Source organism: Cryptomeria japonica, chromosome 3 (genome assembly GCF_030272615.1).
Source record: "Cryptomeria japonica chromosome 3, Sugi_1.0, whole genome shotgun sequence".
Taxonomy (NCBI): Eukaryota; Viridiplantae; Streptophyta; class Pinopsida; order Cupressales; family Cupressaceae; genus Cryptomeria; species Cryptomeria japonica.
Window position 1 is genome coordinate 167,351,113 of NC_081407.1, and position 16,856 is coordinate 167,367,968.

General features: G+C 38.1%; 1 protein-coding gene across 1 annotated transcript; it reads left to right on the plus strand.

Moving 5' to 3' along the window:
• The first annotated feature begins 2,711 nt into the window (after positions 1–2,711).
• On the plus strand, positions 2,712–4,791 carry LOC131048322 (protein WHAT'S THIS FACTOR 1 homolog, chloroplastic). The gene has a single exon (XM_057982236.2). The coding sequence runs from the start codon at positions 2,894–2,896 to the stop codon at positions 4,094–4,096; it is 1,203 nt and encodes a 400-aa protein (XP_057838219.1). The 5' UTR covers positions 2,712–2,893; the 3' UTR covers positions 4,097–4,791.
• Positions 4,792–16,856: the final 12,065 nt, after the last annotated feature.

The following is a 16,856-nucleotide window of genomic DNA, read 5'->3' on the forward strand; positions in this document are numbered from 1 at the left end:
TCTTCCTATCAATCTTCATTTAGTATTTTTTTGTCACACCTAAGAGCTCCTTTCCTAACATAATTTAACCCATTGATCTATTTCCACAAGAAGATCTTTTAACTCAAGCTTCCATAACTCAAAGTTTCTGGATATTAAAATTTATTTCTTCGAACTTGAAGTGCTCATCATTTTCCTTCATGTCCAAGATTCGCCTATACAAAGTTTCCACTCAAGTACTATATTATTTTATTTTTATCATAGATTCAATATGCTTTTACACTCAAAGAACTAGCTTAACACTATCTTTGATGCAAAATGAAAGAAAGTAATATTGATAAATCAATGCATTTGAAATAATGCTAACATAATCTTGAATGCAAAACAATGACACACTCACAATAATATAACATTATTTATCCTAAAAGATGCCTTTGGAGAAAAGAAACAAAAATAACAAGTTAACCATTGTTATTAACTCGATCAAGTTCATAGTTAATCTATTCTCACACAAGTTTCAGGGATGGGGGCGATAGTGGATGATTGGATGTGTTTCCGATATGGGGGTACTTTTGGTCCATTTTTTAGATTATGGCAGGGGCGATTAGTAAAAAGTATTGAAATTTTTTAAAAATACAATTTTTTTAAATATTCATATCATAACATCGATAACTTGCATTCATCATAGACATTGTAAAAGCTTAATACATAACATTAGGATTTAATTGAGAATTGACAAAATTTTTTACATAATTCAAATACTTTCATTATCAATGTACATATATATTATTTACTAATTATTACAAAGTGCCCAAAGGCTCCAAGTTTCAACTCTAAGATGACAAAAACATAAAAAAGTATATGATTGTCCCTAATCAACAGATGCAATTGGTAAGTTTGTACCAAAATTGGAGCTCAATTTTGAATCACTGCAACTAGTAGGTCTATATCAAAATCCAAGTTCTCTAGGCATCCTCAAGTTTCCAAAAAATTACATGGATAGGGACAAGGGGTACCAACGCAAAGGACATGTTCTCAAGGAGCATCGCAATTACCAAGATATTTCTCACACATGCTTTTCTTGATCCACATGTTCATTTAGTCTTTTGTTGTCACACCTAAGAGATCCCTAACAAATTTAACATATTGATCTACATCCACAAGAAGATCTTCTACCTCAAGCTTCCATAACTCAAGGTTTTTGGACATTAAAATTATCTCTCCAAACTTGAAGTGCTCATCACTTTCCTTCATATCTAAGATTCACCTACACAAATTTTCCACTCAAGTTATATATTATTTTATTTTTATCATATATCCAATATGTCTTTACTCTTAAAGAACTAGCTAAATGCTATCTTTGATGCAAAATGGAGGGAATGATATTGATAAACCAATGCATGAGAAGTAATACAAGCACATTCTTAAATACAAAATAATGGCACACTCACAATATTGCAGGATTATTTACCCTAAAAATTGTTTTTGGAAAAAAAGTGATAAAATAATAAGTTAACTTAGTGTATTAACTTGATTGTTCATAGTTAATCTATGCTCCCCCAAGCTTCAACGATGGGGAAATAGTGGATGACGGGACATGCTTTTGATACGTGAGTACTTTTGGGTCATTTTTTAGAGGATGGTAGGGGAAGATTATTAAAAAATGGAGAAATTTTTAAAATATAGAGAAATTTCAAATATTCATATCATAAAATTAATAAAGCATTCATCATAGACATTGTAGAAGTTTAATACATAACATTAGACTTGAATTGAAAATTCACATGAGAATTGATAGACAAACTAACAAAATTCAAATACTTTCATTATCAATATGCATACATATTATATAATAATTATAACAAAATGCCCAAGGGCTCCAAGTTTCAACTCTAAAATAAGAAAAGCATAGAAAATATATGGTTGTCCCTAACCAATAGATGCAACTAGTAGGCCTGAACCGAAATTAGAGCTCGAGTTTGAGTCACTACAACTGGTAGGTCTATATCAAAATCAGAGTTCTCTAGGCATCCTCAAGTCCCAATTTTTTTTCAAAGATAGGGACGAGGCTACCAGGGCAGAGGACACATTCCCAAGGAGCACTGGAGTTGAGAAGATATTTCTCACACGTGCTTTCCTTGATCCACATGAAAGTATTTATAAGCAATTACTGTAGGAAATTTTAAATTACAATAATAATATAATGGGTCTAAAATCCTTGAACCAAAAGACCACCTTAAGAACAACTTAGGATTTTATCCCCAAACCTTCATATTAAGGAGCCACTAACCCCAAGACCTAGTAATGTTGTGAACCCTACTAAATGTGATAGGGTGTAGAATGTACATAAGAAGTATAAAACATGAACACAACACATATCAAACATTAAGGTTAAAGCCTTATAGAAAAAATTGCTTACTTTTTTTTATAATAATTGATATTGAGAAAATCTAGTAACATTTTACAATTAAATGATCCTCAAATTTCATAAAATAATTAATAATAAAAAAATTTAAATCCCATGGTTCATTTAAAAACCACAATGATACATCTCAATATCATTAATAAATAATAAAAATATTCCCTCAAAAAATTTACCTAAAATTTAGTGGTGCAAGATAGAGATTTTTTAAGTTCTTAAACTATAGAACAAAATTCCAACCCTACCTTACAAATTACCCCTAAAAATTTAAAAACTATTGATCACCCCTTCATGAGAAAGAGTCCGAGAGGAACAAACATTGTCTTCATGTGTTCGAGCATTTTTAAAATTTGCAGGGTGTCAACTTTACGCTTCTTTGGAAATAGGGGTTAACTAAATCCTTGGAGATTCCAAAACTTTGGAGGTTAACATCTATTTTCTATTCGATTTTCCGCCTAATGTCGAAATTCTCACTGTAAAATTGATAACTACATGCAGAGATCAGCACTGAGAGAATGGTCTGAAATGGGCAGGGAGACTATTTTGAAGAATGTAGTATTTTGCTATGAGAATGTTGGGTTCTCCCTGATTCAGAAAATGTGGGTTTCCTCCAACAAAAGACCGAAGAAGAGAGTTTATCACAGAGTACATGAATTAGACCATGCAATAGACCTGCAGAAGAGGCCCAGGCTGGTGCTTCAGCTCAAAGACATCCTGCTCAAACAAAGAGGTGAGTCCATCCTCCTCAGAGACCTCGAGAAAGAAGTGGGTTTGATTGCAAAATGGAATTTCATGGCCTGCATTCAAAACTACCCCAAAATTTTCAAGGTTAGTGGAGGAAACAGGAAGCCCCCTCTTTTAGAATTCACAGATGATGCTAAATTTATTCTTAGGGATGAATCGATGGTTAAGGAACTCATGGAACCGATACTTGTAAAAAACCTCAGAAAGTTGCTAATGATGTCTAGCGAGAGAAGAATCCCTTTATTCAAGATAGAACAAATTAAACATGAAATGGGTTTGCCCGAAGATTTTGCCGAAATTATAGTTCCTAAATACCCACAATTTTTCAAGTTGGAAGAGATTTTTGGGGTTGCTCATCTGGTTTTAGAGGAATGGGATCCCTTACTAGCAGTCACCGCAAGAGAATTGGGTGCAAATCCCAATGGACTATCATTGACCAGAAGAACTTATATACCTAAAGACGGTAATTTTGATGGCCCTTATGCATTTAAAATTAATTATCCTGACGGTTTTAAACCCCGATTGAGACAACTTGAGGAGATGGCAAAATGGCAAAACATGGCTTTTTCATCTCCTTATACGTTCCCTATGGCTGTTGATGTTAGTACTCCTGCATCTCAAAAGCGTTTTGTTGCTGTGCTCCACGAAGTCCTGAGCTTGACATTGGAAAAGAGATTAACTGCCAACAAACTCGATGCATTTCATGTCGAGTATAAGCTTCCTTCCAGGTTGTTGCATCTTATTGTTAGGCACAATGGCATTTTTTATTTGACCAATAAGGGTGCCCACAGTACAGTTTTTCTCAAAGAGGCATATGAAGGTCATAACGTAATAGACAAATGTGTGCTTTTGAGATATCATGACCGTTTCTTGAAGCTTATGGGTAGAAAGGATTTACCTCTCCGGAAAGCACCAGCAACTATTGAACTCAAACGCGATTGGATCCCTTGAAAGGAGCATTCATGAAGTAAAGCGGGTTCGTTTTGGCTACTAACTCAGAGGCTAATGCTAATGCATTGATGATTATGATGCTTCACCAAGGTGAACAAGGTTAATATTTCAATTGCCAAAGCACAGAATACTCTGTGCAAATTGAAGTCGATTCTAGAACCCCTGTTATGATAATATTGGGCTTACGTAGTGCTCTTTTTCATTCTTTCAATCTAATCTATCGTTACAAAAATAGCCATCTATACTCTGTAGCCTTTCTGTTAAAATGGTCGAAATCTGTTACCATTAATGAACAGAAAATTGGCAAATGTAGTGCTTTGTTTCATACTCACAATTAAATCTATGGCTGCAAAAATAGCATGTATGCTCAGTAGCCTTTCTGTTAAACTGGTCAAAATCTGTCACCATTAATGAACAGAACGGCATTGGATTCAGTTGACTCTAAAGTGGGTGCAGTTTTGATTGTTATTATCAGTTGACTGCATGTCATGATTCTGTAGCCTCCTACCCTTTCATGCTTTTTATTAGCAGATGCATGAAGGTATCTGCATGAAGGTATTGTAAGTTAACTGCATGCCATTACTCGTTGCTTTTAGAATGCAAAGGATTGAAATAACTATTATCTCACTTCTACTGACCTGACTGTAAAGTCGATAACAAAAGTTCTATAAATTCTACATCATTAACTTCAACTCTATGTATGAGTTCAATTTCAAATCATGCAGTCTTTATGTCTTTAAATGCATCGGAGATTGTAAGATGATAATGTTTGTGTCATTGCCTATTAAGTTACTTATAGCATAATTCTTGCATTTCTTATGATTATAGAAAAACTAAGTCTGTCTTTTCCTTTGCATACAGCCACTTATTTTGGTTTGTTTCTGATGTAGCGGGGCCGGAGTTTTCGGAAGACTCTGCATCCATTATTCTTATATATGGTGTTGTAACTTTTAGCATATAATAGTAAAGCTGGAGTAATAGTAAGCATGCTGCACCGATATGTGTTAGTGGTATGATATCATTTAAATCAAAGGAGCAATGTTTGAGCTGTCAATGACACTACTGAACATTGAATTTTCTATAATTTATTATACTGGCAACCTACTTTAAGTTTGCCCCATTTTTTGTTCACCATAAAACTTTGAGGAGATTGATCCTTCATTATCCATGACAGTTTTCAGGATGTCAAATCAATAACATAATTGAATCCAGAAGCAAGAAAAAACAGCATTAATAGATTGTGGAAACTTGTTGTCATTAGTTTTCAGGATGCCAAGTCAATCATTTTGAAGCTTTGTTTTTAACACCTGCATTATATGTAAAAGGAAATAAAGGAATGAGTAGTGAATTTGAGCCCAAGGTGCTGAGGAAAGAGACTATTCAATTGGAACAATGCAGCTGAGGCACAAGCAAGAGGTAGGGGAGAGAAAAGGGGATTTGTTGAAAACTAACTTGGAAGTTGCGGGGAGCATATGAAATTAGGCAATACAATTAATCATCTCTTTGATGGCTTGTAAACAAAGTGATGAGGGCAATTGTGTTGAATATTTTCAATTTTCTCATTTCTTTGTGAGAATTCACCCGAATACTACCAATAATGAGAAAATCGCAAAAGACAAAACAAATAATGTGAAGGTAGAGCATAGTTGTTGATGTTTTATTGAAATGAAGCAAAACAAGGAGCCTGAAGATAAACAAGAAAGGTGCAGTGTGACTAGGTTGATACTTTAGGAAAACATATAGCTTTGATGCATGATATTATACATATTCTTTTCTCTGTTGAAGAATGCCTGGCAACCGCAATAGTTTCAAGTTTGTAGTTAGACTTCGCTGGAAACTGGCTACATATGAAGGAACTATGATGTATTGGCATATTGAAAAATTTCTAACAATGGTCAATCGAAATGGTGGCTAGTCGCATCATATGCAATGACTGGAGCAGGATGAGGCACCAATCTAGGTAGCAAACAAGCTAAATTTTTTAGGGGCTTGAGAGAGTGCTTATTACCTGCAATAATTTTCCTTCGTTGTCCAGGGGCATTTGATGAAAGAATCATAAGAGTGCAGAAGAAGACAGGTGGGTTCACTTCTATCATATGTGTCTCTATGGCACAAATACATGCATCTTCACATGTTCCATTTATAATCAATGCATCCATTTGGCTTTTAATTTCTCACCACTCAAGACAAAAACTTGCCATCCTACTTACTCCAGAATTTCACTCTCACGTGATCCTCAATTTGCTGCAATATAAGAATATGATGTGCAGCTATTTTGCTATTCTGTAGATCAATGTCTGTCTTTCTCAAGTCTAGAGGACACATTGTGATTAATTAGATCTATAATCCATTTCAGCCAACCCTTATATTTTTCAATGATCTCCGGCCCTCTGTTATTGGGTATAAAATTGGGCAAATATTGAGCTCCCTATGGATGGTAGCTGCTCCCATCAAAGAGGATGCTTAGTCTTGACATCTTTTCAGAAATTCATTTCAATCCTTCAATGGCTACATTTTGCAATGGAATCTGATGACAGATCAGAATATGCCAATCATTGCCACAGCTTATGCTCCAAAAGTGAGCACCAGGACTATCACTGGTTTTAAAGGAACTAATAGTCCCGGTGCTCTTTTTTGTGCAAGGGTTTTGATAGAGGAGGTTTTGTCGTACTTCTTGGTGGTGAAAGATTTTGCTTGGTGGGTCCTCTTGGTGGTTTGCTGTCTTCAGGAGTTGTTGGGTTTGCATGGACCTGAAAGCTTCAGTGGGTTAGAATGGAAATATCATTGGATCTGGGATTGTTTTGCACCAAGTTTTAGATTTTCTGAAGTTTGTTTGCTTTGATGGTAGTTTGAACTTGAAATTTTTTAAATCTGGTTTGATGTGATTTTAGGTTCAAGTTTTCCTTGGTTTGAGTTTCAGTTGCTCTGAGATGAGGCAGACTCACAATAGTGTAATGCTCTGGTTTTCTTGTGTTTTTGGGTCTAGTTCTACATTGCACCACTTTGGCTTCCCTTTTTCCTGGCTCTGAGATGAAAATGGATGCAAAGATGCTCTTAATTCTGGTTAAATGGACAAGTTTGCATCCAGGGTTTGGTATATTGTTGTCAGGGATGCACTCAGCAGGTATTTGCCACGAAGGATTTAGGAACTTATTGTTGACTTCTTGACTATGTTGTTTGTTTGCTGTGAAGTGAGTGGTGTGTTACTCTAGTGGAAACTTTTTCCAAGTTAGGTTGATTCTTGGAGTTGGTGTGAGCTGCTGCCATGTATCAGCTTCTTGCACCCTTTGTGCCTCGCACCAAGTTTTCCCAATTTTGTTATCTTGTTACTCTGATGAGGATCAGGACCCAAGAGGATATTAGTATGTGGTTAAATCAAGCATTTGCATTTGGTTTTGTTCTTGATGTGGGCTCCAAGTGTTTTAGTAAAAGGGTGGACCCAATATCCAGCATACATGAGGGTTTATATTTCTCTGGTTCTGGTTTGGGCCTCATACCTCTTGGACGCCTTTTTGTTCTCTAAATGCTTCAAGGTGTTTTTTAGGTGGGAAATTGTTTTCAACCTGAGTTAATCTATGGTTCACATTTGGATTTTCCCCTGTTTTCCTTAGGGTTATTATCTAGTTGTTTGCCACAGTTGATTGATGTACCCAGTTTTAACCTAGTGTTGCAGACTTTATCGTAGTGCCACATGCCTCATGATGATGATTTTTGACTAGAATAAAAAGTTTGTTGCTATAGGTTGATTCCTGGAGGTGGTGTGAACTGCTGCCATGCTTTGGCATCTGGCATCCTGCTGAATATTGAACCAAGTTTTTGCCGAGTTGATATCTTTGGCCCAAGAGAAAAACAGATCCAATGAAGTTATGGAATCCAGTTAAATCAGGTTCACATCTGAGTTCTTTGTTGTTTCAAGTTTGGGAGTTTTGAGCAGGCAGATGCAAAGATATTTTAAAAATAGATTCACGTTGGGTTTGCATCTAGAGTCACAACAGGATCCTTAAAATCTTCTACGGCATGAATTTATTTGGAGGTGGTACAAGGTTTGTTGTGTATCGTGCCCTTGCATCTTGGAATCCATCAGAGGAAAAAGAAATTGAAATTTTGCAAAGGAGCTCAGATATCCTTATGTGTCTGAAATAGTTTTAAATCTAAATTCTTTGATATTGGCTGTGGTTTTTCCTTATTTTGAGTTCTGGTTGCTTTGAGATGAAGGCAGATCCAAAACGGTATTACGCTTTGGTTTAATATCATATCGCATCTGATAATAGCCTTGCACCAAATTTACATTCTTTTGTTGCTTCAAATCACTTGGGCCCAAATTTTTACCATCCAATTTTTCTCCAGGTGGTGTCTGTCACTAATGAAACCGTCGATGTGTGTTTTTTTTTGATAGGTAATAGGCCGAAGCCGACAAGGTGTACATACCTGTTGATGTGTTTTTCATGCACATGCGAACACAGAATAAAATATCTAAAGGTACCTTATCCTCTCTTGAACAAAGTTTCCCGACTGCTGAAGATCTCGCCGAAGGATCAATCGGAGTAACTCCAAGGTTTTGATATGTAGGTTCTCTACGTGTGGATAAGCTCTTCGCGGTACTATGTGATTTTGTTGGAATCACAAGGGGACTTACTTTTGACAACCTAAACGTTTGATTTTCTTTGGATGTTAGTGGAACGTGGAATTTCATAGGCCCTTGATTTTGAAAAAAGAAAAAAGGATAAGGGTTGGAACGAGATCTATTTCTAACACTAAGAACGTAAGAGTAATGAATGACCTTTGATGAAATTCTAAGTCTTGCTTTGACATCCTAGGATCATCTCCACAAGATTAATGCAATCTTCTAAGGAACGCTTTATGATGTTCAGATCACCGCTACAAGCATAGACACCGTCAGGTTGATGCATATCAATGAAGAAGCGATAATTGAAGTTAAGCTTAAGCTGAACAATTCCAGTTGACTACACAAGGCAAGTTTGCAATCAACAAACCGCTAGTAGTATGGATATACAAATTTCATTGTTGATCTTACAAATTTCTTCCATTCACCTAATAACATGAAATCAAATTTGAGAAGTATAGAGACCATGCAAATTGTTGAATCGACCCATAGAATTCACCATTTCTTCAATGAAGTTTACAAGTCTTTTGCAACAATATCCTGGCAACAATCTTTGCCTTCTCTTTCTACTCTACTCTAACTATTTTCTACTCTCTGACTATTCACTATTAGCTAACTCCTAACTATTCTCTATTAACCTTTACAAATGAGGAGCCAGGGCTTTATATAGAGAACCCTTTACAAACAGATGACTTTGATTGACTTAGAATCAATGGCTAGGATTACAAGATAGAAACCCTAATTAGGGTTTGTTACAACAAACTTCCTTAGCCAATTAGAAAATTACATTCCCGGAGCGAGGACCAATAGGAAGCAGGGAGGGGTAGGTACACCAAAGTTTGTGCCGCCTCCAATGAGTCAGGTACATTGAATCTGGACATGCTGAGGTGGACCAATCCGATCGGAGGAATGATGACTGGGATGCCACCTTGCCTAATGCTTGTGACTTGGTTGATCCTCCTCTGTCTTTGATATGATGAATTATGTACTTCCTTTGCTTGACCAGGCTTCCTTATTGTCAAGTCTTCCTTCTCCAGTAGCATATCTTGCCCTGAAGTGCTGGCAAAGCCTTTCTTTGTCATCTCGTGGTAGAATGAGGTCTTGAGGCTAACTTGAACTCCTTGAACACCCCTAGTCTTCCAACGCTTCAAAGCACCTTGAGTCCTCCTTTTTTGCATGTGGAATGTCCTTGATGATGATAGACTGGAAGAGGTCGTCCTTGCCCTGGCTTGGTCTTTTTCCATCTGCAAAACCAACCAAAAGGTGATTAAGGACACATAATGAATTAATTCTAACATAGCATTTCCTACCTTAAGTCATCAACAAGAAGACATTAAAATGAAGTTTTCTCAAGATTCTCCCTAGGGACAGGCCCTATAAGAATTTTGCTCTGGACCCTTTGGAAGGGTCAGGAGCGAAATTTGCATTCTTGGCCTAAATTCTTCTCACTTTGTGACCATGCTTGCTTAGATGCATGCCTAAGGATCCCTTTAATCTCAACCAATACCAAGTTTGAGGTAAAATTGGAGCAAGATGGAGTCTTTAAGGATTTCGCTCTGGACCCTCTGGAAGGGTCAGGAGCGAAATTCTTGTTTAGGCTCAAGTTCTATCACTTCACTCCAAAATGTCTTCCAAGGCAAGCATACACTAGTCTTCTCTCCACCAAGGCTTGGGAATCCATCTCTTGACCTTCATCATAAGCAAATTAGGTGAAATTGAGAATTTTGCTCTGGATCCTTTGGAAGGGTCAGGAGTGAAATTCTTGACTTGCTTGCTTTCCTTCACCTAAGTCTACTCTTTTTACTTTTCATACCCGGACTTCCATTTTTGAATCCCTCTCTCAACATGACAAAGCTTGCTTGACCCTCAAAATGGCTAGAAAGGAGAGTTTCACTAAGAATCATGGCTAGGGACAGGACCTATTTAGAATTTCGCTCTGGACCCTTTGGAAGGGTCAGGAGCGAAATTTGAATTCTTGGCTCAAATCTTCGTTTTTGGTAGTCAAAATCCATCCAAGGGCAATCCTAGGGGCATCTCCCAACTTCTCTCACCTTGGTGTAGGCTTGGCTTGGCACAAATTTTGGAAGATAGAATAGGTTTTAGGATTTTCGCTCTGGACCCTTTGGAAGGGTCAGGAGCGAAATCCTTGCTCTTGAGCTTATTCCTTCATTCTTCCATTTCAATTCACCTCAAAGGCCAAGAAAATGTTTCTCCATTCCTATCTAGGCCATAAGAACCAAACGTTTGATTTGTTTTGAAGGATAAATAGGTGATCTTAGGAATTTCGCTTTGGACCCTTTGGAAGGGTCAAGAGCGAAATTCTCCTTCTAGGCCAAAATCCTTCACATTTGGTGATCACCAGCAACTCAAAGCCATGCTTAAGGACATCCCCAATCCTAATTCACCCTAACCCACACTTGGCTTGGCACAAAATTGAGAAAAAAGGGAGGTTTTGGGGAATTTCGCTTTGGACCCTCTGGAAGGGTCAGGAGCGAAATCCACATTCTAGGCTTAACTCTTCATCTTTTCAACTCCAATCTTCCTTGCAAGGCAAAAATACACCACTCTACTTGCACCTACGCCATAGGAACCACTGTCTTGACCTCATCCAAGAAGAAAATAGGAGTTTCCAAGAATTTCGCTCTGGACCCTTTGGAAGGGTCAGGAGCGAAATTTCTATTTTAGGCTAAAATCCTTCACATTTTCACTTTTAGTCACTCCCTAAGGCAAAAACATGTCAATCCACCTTCCAACATGCCTTAGAAACTAAGAACTTGGCCAAAACAAGGAAGAAAATGAGGTCTATGGGGATTTTCGCTCTGGACCCTTTGGAAGGGTTAGGAGCGAAATCCACATTCTTGGTTGGTTTTCCACTTCCTTCATCCAATTCTCCTTCAAACTTGATCAAATTCAAGCTCCTTTCTCCACATTTAAGTGAATCCACCATCAAACTAGCTCAAGACAAGGTTGTTTTCATCATTTTAGGCAAGATAGGGGGTCAAACTGAGGATTTCGCTCTGGACCCTTTGGAAGGGTCAGGAGCAAAATTCTCCTTTTAGGTTGATTTCCATCATTTTATTGCCTCAAACCTTCTCTCCAAGGAAAATATGCATCCAAGTCCTCCAAACCATTCCGTAGAAGCTCTAAACTTGGTCAAGCTAAAGAGCAAAGTAGAGGAAATATGAATTTCGCTTTGGACCCTTTGGAAGGGTCAGGAGCGAAATCCATGTCTTAGGTCAAAATCTTCATTCCTCAATGCTTTCAATCACTTCCTGAGGCAAGAACACATCAATCTACCCCCACCATGTCCAAGGAACAAGGATGTTGGCCCAAACAAGGGAGAAAATAGTGTCTAGGGAGAATTTCGCTCTGGAACCTTTGGAAGGGTCAGGAGCGAAATTCTAGTTTTGGGTTGATTTCACACTTCTTTTCTCCTTCTCATGCCTTGGACACACTTTGTTAGGCTTCCTTCCATCATGACCATGTGGATTTGCTCTTCAAGTTGACATCTAGCTCAAGATTTTGTGAAAAATAGGGTCTTACAAGAATTTCGCTCTGGACCCTTTGGAAGGGTCAGGAGCGAAATTTACATTTAGGCTCAAATCTTGACTTCATTTCCCACATTTCTTCATCCAAACAAGTGTTTTGCCCTCAATAATGCCTGGGAATGAGTTAGTTCTAAGTTTGGGTCAAAGTAGAATGTCTTATGGAGAATTTCGCTCTGGACCCTTTGGAAGGGTCAGGAGCGAAATTGAAATTTGCTTTGGACCCTTTGGAAGGGTCAGGAGCGAAATTTGACATTTTGGTCTCTCCGTCAGGATTCGTATATGGAATATAACATTTAAGTATAAGTTCTTATACTTTAAGTTATATTCCATATATATTGTCAGGATGTTTGAGAGTGGTTTCGGACCTCCAGGAGTTATAATGCAAAATCTAGTTTTTGGAGGATTCTTCAATTTTCCAGACTTAGTCAAATTTCAGGATTAGGATGACATTCCAGACTTAGCCAAATTTCAGGACATTTGAAGATCAGGATGACATTCCAGACTTGATCACTCACCAATTTGACTGAACTCAGACCTTCAACAAGGATATTCACTCACCAAGCTTCATTGACCTCCTGAAACTCAAACAAGACACTATTAACAACAAGAGCAAAACTAGGCCTAAGGAAGACTTTCAAAGATGACCCTAACCCGGAGCATCCACTGACTCACCTTTAGCTAAAACAGAGCTTGTTCTCTTAGTGATCCCTCTGGCAACACTCAACATGCAAAGGCTAATAGACAAAACCCTAAAAGACCTAGAAACAAACCCTAGAAAGCAAAAAAGTAGGGGTCCCCATTTGCAATGGGGTGATGTGTGAATACGTCACAACAATACCCTACCCCCTTGTGGGAGTTGAACTTGTGACCTCTCATTCAAGAGCACAAGTTCTCCACCACTAGGGCAACTCGGGTTGTACAACTGTTGATGTGTGTTTTATGCACATAACATTTCACAATAAAATACCAAAGTAATTTACCCTCTCTTGAACAAAATCACCTCAGATGCTAAGGGTAATATCAACTAAAATGATTCCAAGGATTCTACATGTTAGGTCTTGACGAGTGGGTAACTCAATGGTCGATGTGAATTGCTGTGTTCACTTGGGGACTTACACAAATGTTAGGATTATCTTCTTCGATCATGAAATATGTGGAATAGGTGTGCTGACAACTTAGGATTTAGCAATGTAGTTCCAGACTTAATTCTTACTCAAAAAACGGGCAAAAGGAATAGGGTTCATTAAATCTATTCTAAGCCTAGGAATGCAGGAAATGATGAACAAGTTTAGTGGAATCAAACTAGGCAGGGTCTCACAAACAGGTATTGACACAAGCTTAGTGCAATCGTCTAAGGTATACTCAAAGATTTTCAGACTATCACCATCAAACATTGACACCATCCAAGTTGATGCTTGTCAAGGGATGCGTAATATTTGAAGTTAAGCTTACTTAAATTTCTAGTTGACCACACAAGGCACACTTACTAGTGGCAAGAAGCTAGTGGTATGGATTAAGGATTCCACACAAATATATTTAACAAATCTTTCACTCAATCTAATCAACATGAAAACAAATTCTAATCTAACTTGGAGGAATTGAGAACCATGAATGCAAAAACAACATTTGAAGAGCAAAATCACCAACAATTGAACAATGATTTAGATTCAAATAGTTGTAGCATATACCAACAATTCTACAAAAATTCTCCCTTACAAATGAGAGACAAGGAGGTATATATAGAGTTTCTTACAAAATGGATGGCCAAGATTAAAACTAAATCAAGGGCCAAGATCATGCCAACAAAACCCTAGAATTGCCCTAATTAGGGTTTACATAAAAAATGGTGCCACCAACATATGGCCCAATAAAAAGATACCTAGTCATCAAATAGGGAATCTTCTAGAAGATTCCTCCCTGCATCTCTCTCTCTTAGCATACTCCAAGAATCTAGCCAATACAAAATCTAACTCTTCCATGGAAATGCTAGGCAAGGTATCTTGCTGTAAATCAATCATGTCCAATGAATCCGAGCAAGTGTCCAAAGTGTTCTCCCAATCTGGCATGAGCTTCTACAAACTATGAACATGAATCAATAAAGAGACCAAATCATCTATTTGACTCTTCTTTAAAGAGTCCAACTGACAAAAATACATAAGTTTCATCTTGTCTCTTAATTCGGCTAAGTGTAAACCATTAGCATCACTAACATCAACACCCAATAATTCCTCAATTGAGACAAGGATCTTCAACTGAATGTTTTGAATCAATCCTTCCATCTCTGTACAACTCAACTGTGCGTTCTCATAAGTTGATTTCTTCACGGCCAATGAACAATACCAACCATGGAAATCGTACCTGTCTCCACTGTGCACAATGCTCTCGTTGATCAACGTGGACTTAGCAATCTTCTTCAAAGCTCTGAGGTGTGGAATAGTCTTCTCTTGTATAGGTCGGAATTCTTCCCAAACTCCCTCCAAATATTGGATTCTAAACATGAGCCCTGTTTTCCTATCATATGCCTGGACAAACTGAGTAAGGAAATTATCCGACAGTTTTTTTGCATTCTCAATCCACTTCTCCACCTCTGAGAGCGTATCTCCCGCTGCCTCATAGTGTGAATGTAGTCCATGATCAACCGCAATAGGGGAAATATGGGTGGGATTCTCATGCCTTATCCCTGCAATATACTCTCTAAGTCTGATATTCTCTTCTCTGTATTTCTCCTTTTCTTCAATTTCTCTATCTAACCTTGTGCTGATTGCCTTGAGGTTATCACCAACCTCTTGAAACTCTTGCTCTCTTGTAGTACGACCAAGGGCAACTGAAGTAATCTGGAAATCCATAGGAGTAGCAATGTTTGCCGTCACACCTCCAATAGGAACAACCACCCACGCAATCCGCATTTCCGTCTCATCTCTAGCTATGTGCGACAAAATCTCAACTCTCTTGGGTTCTTTTTCCATATTGCTCCTAGCTAGGTAGTCATCAATGTTATCAATAGGTTGTACCTCTATTATTTTCTCTTTTTTCCATATTTTTCATCAGCCAATCAAGAATAGCGGCCATCTCCATACCATCATCGAGACACATATCTTGATCAAGCCCTCTCAATGCCGAGATAACATCATCATCATGATCATCAGGATTAGTCTTGGTCAAATCATATATCTCATTTCCCAAACTAACCTCCAAGAGGATAGTAGGGGATCCCGACTGATCATCATTCTCATTTGGTGGAGCAGATGTTGCCGCGGCATGTAACTCTTGAATATTCTCTGGTAGTATCACTGTGTTGGAACATTGTTGGGTCTCCTTATTTTGTTCTGTTATTTCAATTTCTTTAATTGATGAGACACTGAGAGGTGGTGAAGGAATGATAGTCTTTTGTTTCTTCTTCTTGACCTCCTCAATCTTCTTCCCTCTAGCCTTGACTCCTCCCAGCGTGTTTTTCCTTCTCTTGGGAGCTTGACTCTCTTCATCTACATGAATCCTGATGTCATTGATAGTCCTCTGATCATCTTCGGAAGTAGATTCTTCCGGCTTCATCTTTTCATAAGTGAAGGAAACACCCATATCAACTAACTTATTCATCTGAATATCCACCCATGTACGGGAGAAACTCAAGACCTCTCTCATCAATACATTTAAATCAATCTCTTCTGATTCTGACCAATTAGGCAATAAGATTGCCTTCTTCATTCCATTTTCAAACTATGGATGCGTATGATCCCTGTCATCTAACACCTGATCAGGAATGAGGAAAAGTCCACACTTCCTCATGAAATCCACTAACATTCAGGACCACATTCGTCTCTTCACTACCAGCTCGTTCATTAGGTTGGCCCAATAATCTTCTATGTCTACCTTGTGGATGAACTTCTCTCCCCTGATCCTTCCAACTTTCTTATTTGGATCAAATCTTTCTCTTTTCTTGAAGGTTGCAAATCGATAGAATGCAAGCTCTTCACTTGCAATGTTGGCGGCTAAGGTAGATTGGCAAACCTCCAATGTCTTCCCAACTGAAATAGGGAATGTCATGCTTGTCCTATGCTTCTCTCTCTGAATGGAATCAAACTCTAGAAGCTGTCTCACCACTTCCAACAAGATCATTTTGTCGGAAGGATACCTAGGAAGCCTGTAGGGTTTGGATTGAAACCCATGAATCCTAAGGTACGTGAAAGTGGGAAACTGAATATACCACGATCCATATTTCTCTATTAACTTTGTTGCCTCCTTGGACAACCTCCTGTGGATTCCGCCTTGCAGCATCCGCTTGATGTACATTGTGAATACATCATTCACTCTCTTATAGTCTTCAATTCTATACATGTTCAGCTGGCGATAGCACTCATGACTCTTGAATTGCCCTTGCCCATTCCCAACTTCACCTCTGCATATCAATCATTTGTATGTAACAAACTGTGCAAGCAGGTATACCAAGTAGGAAGTCGTGGCAAATGACTTGGACCGCTCTACATTCCTCAGCTAAAAGTTCAGATTGTCACTTATGATTCTAGACCAATTTATCAACGTCCTTCTAAGACAATCCTAGATGAAGTAGAACATCCATCCATCGTATATTGCA

Coding starts and splice junctions, on each gene's coding strand:
- LOC131048322 (XM_057982236.2), top strand. CDS start 2,894: ATGCAGAGATCAGCACTGAGAGAATGGTCTGAAATGGGCAGGGAGACT.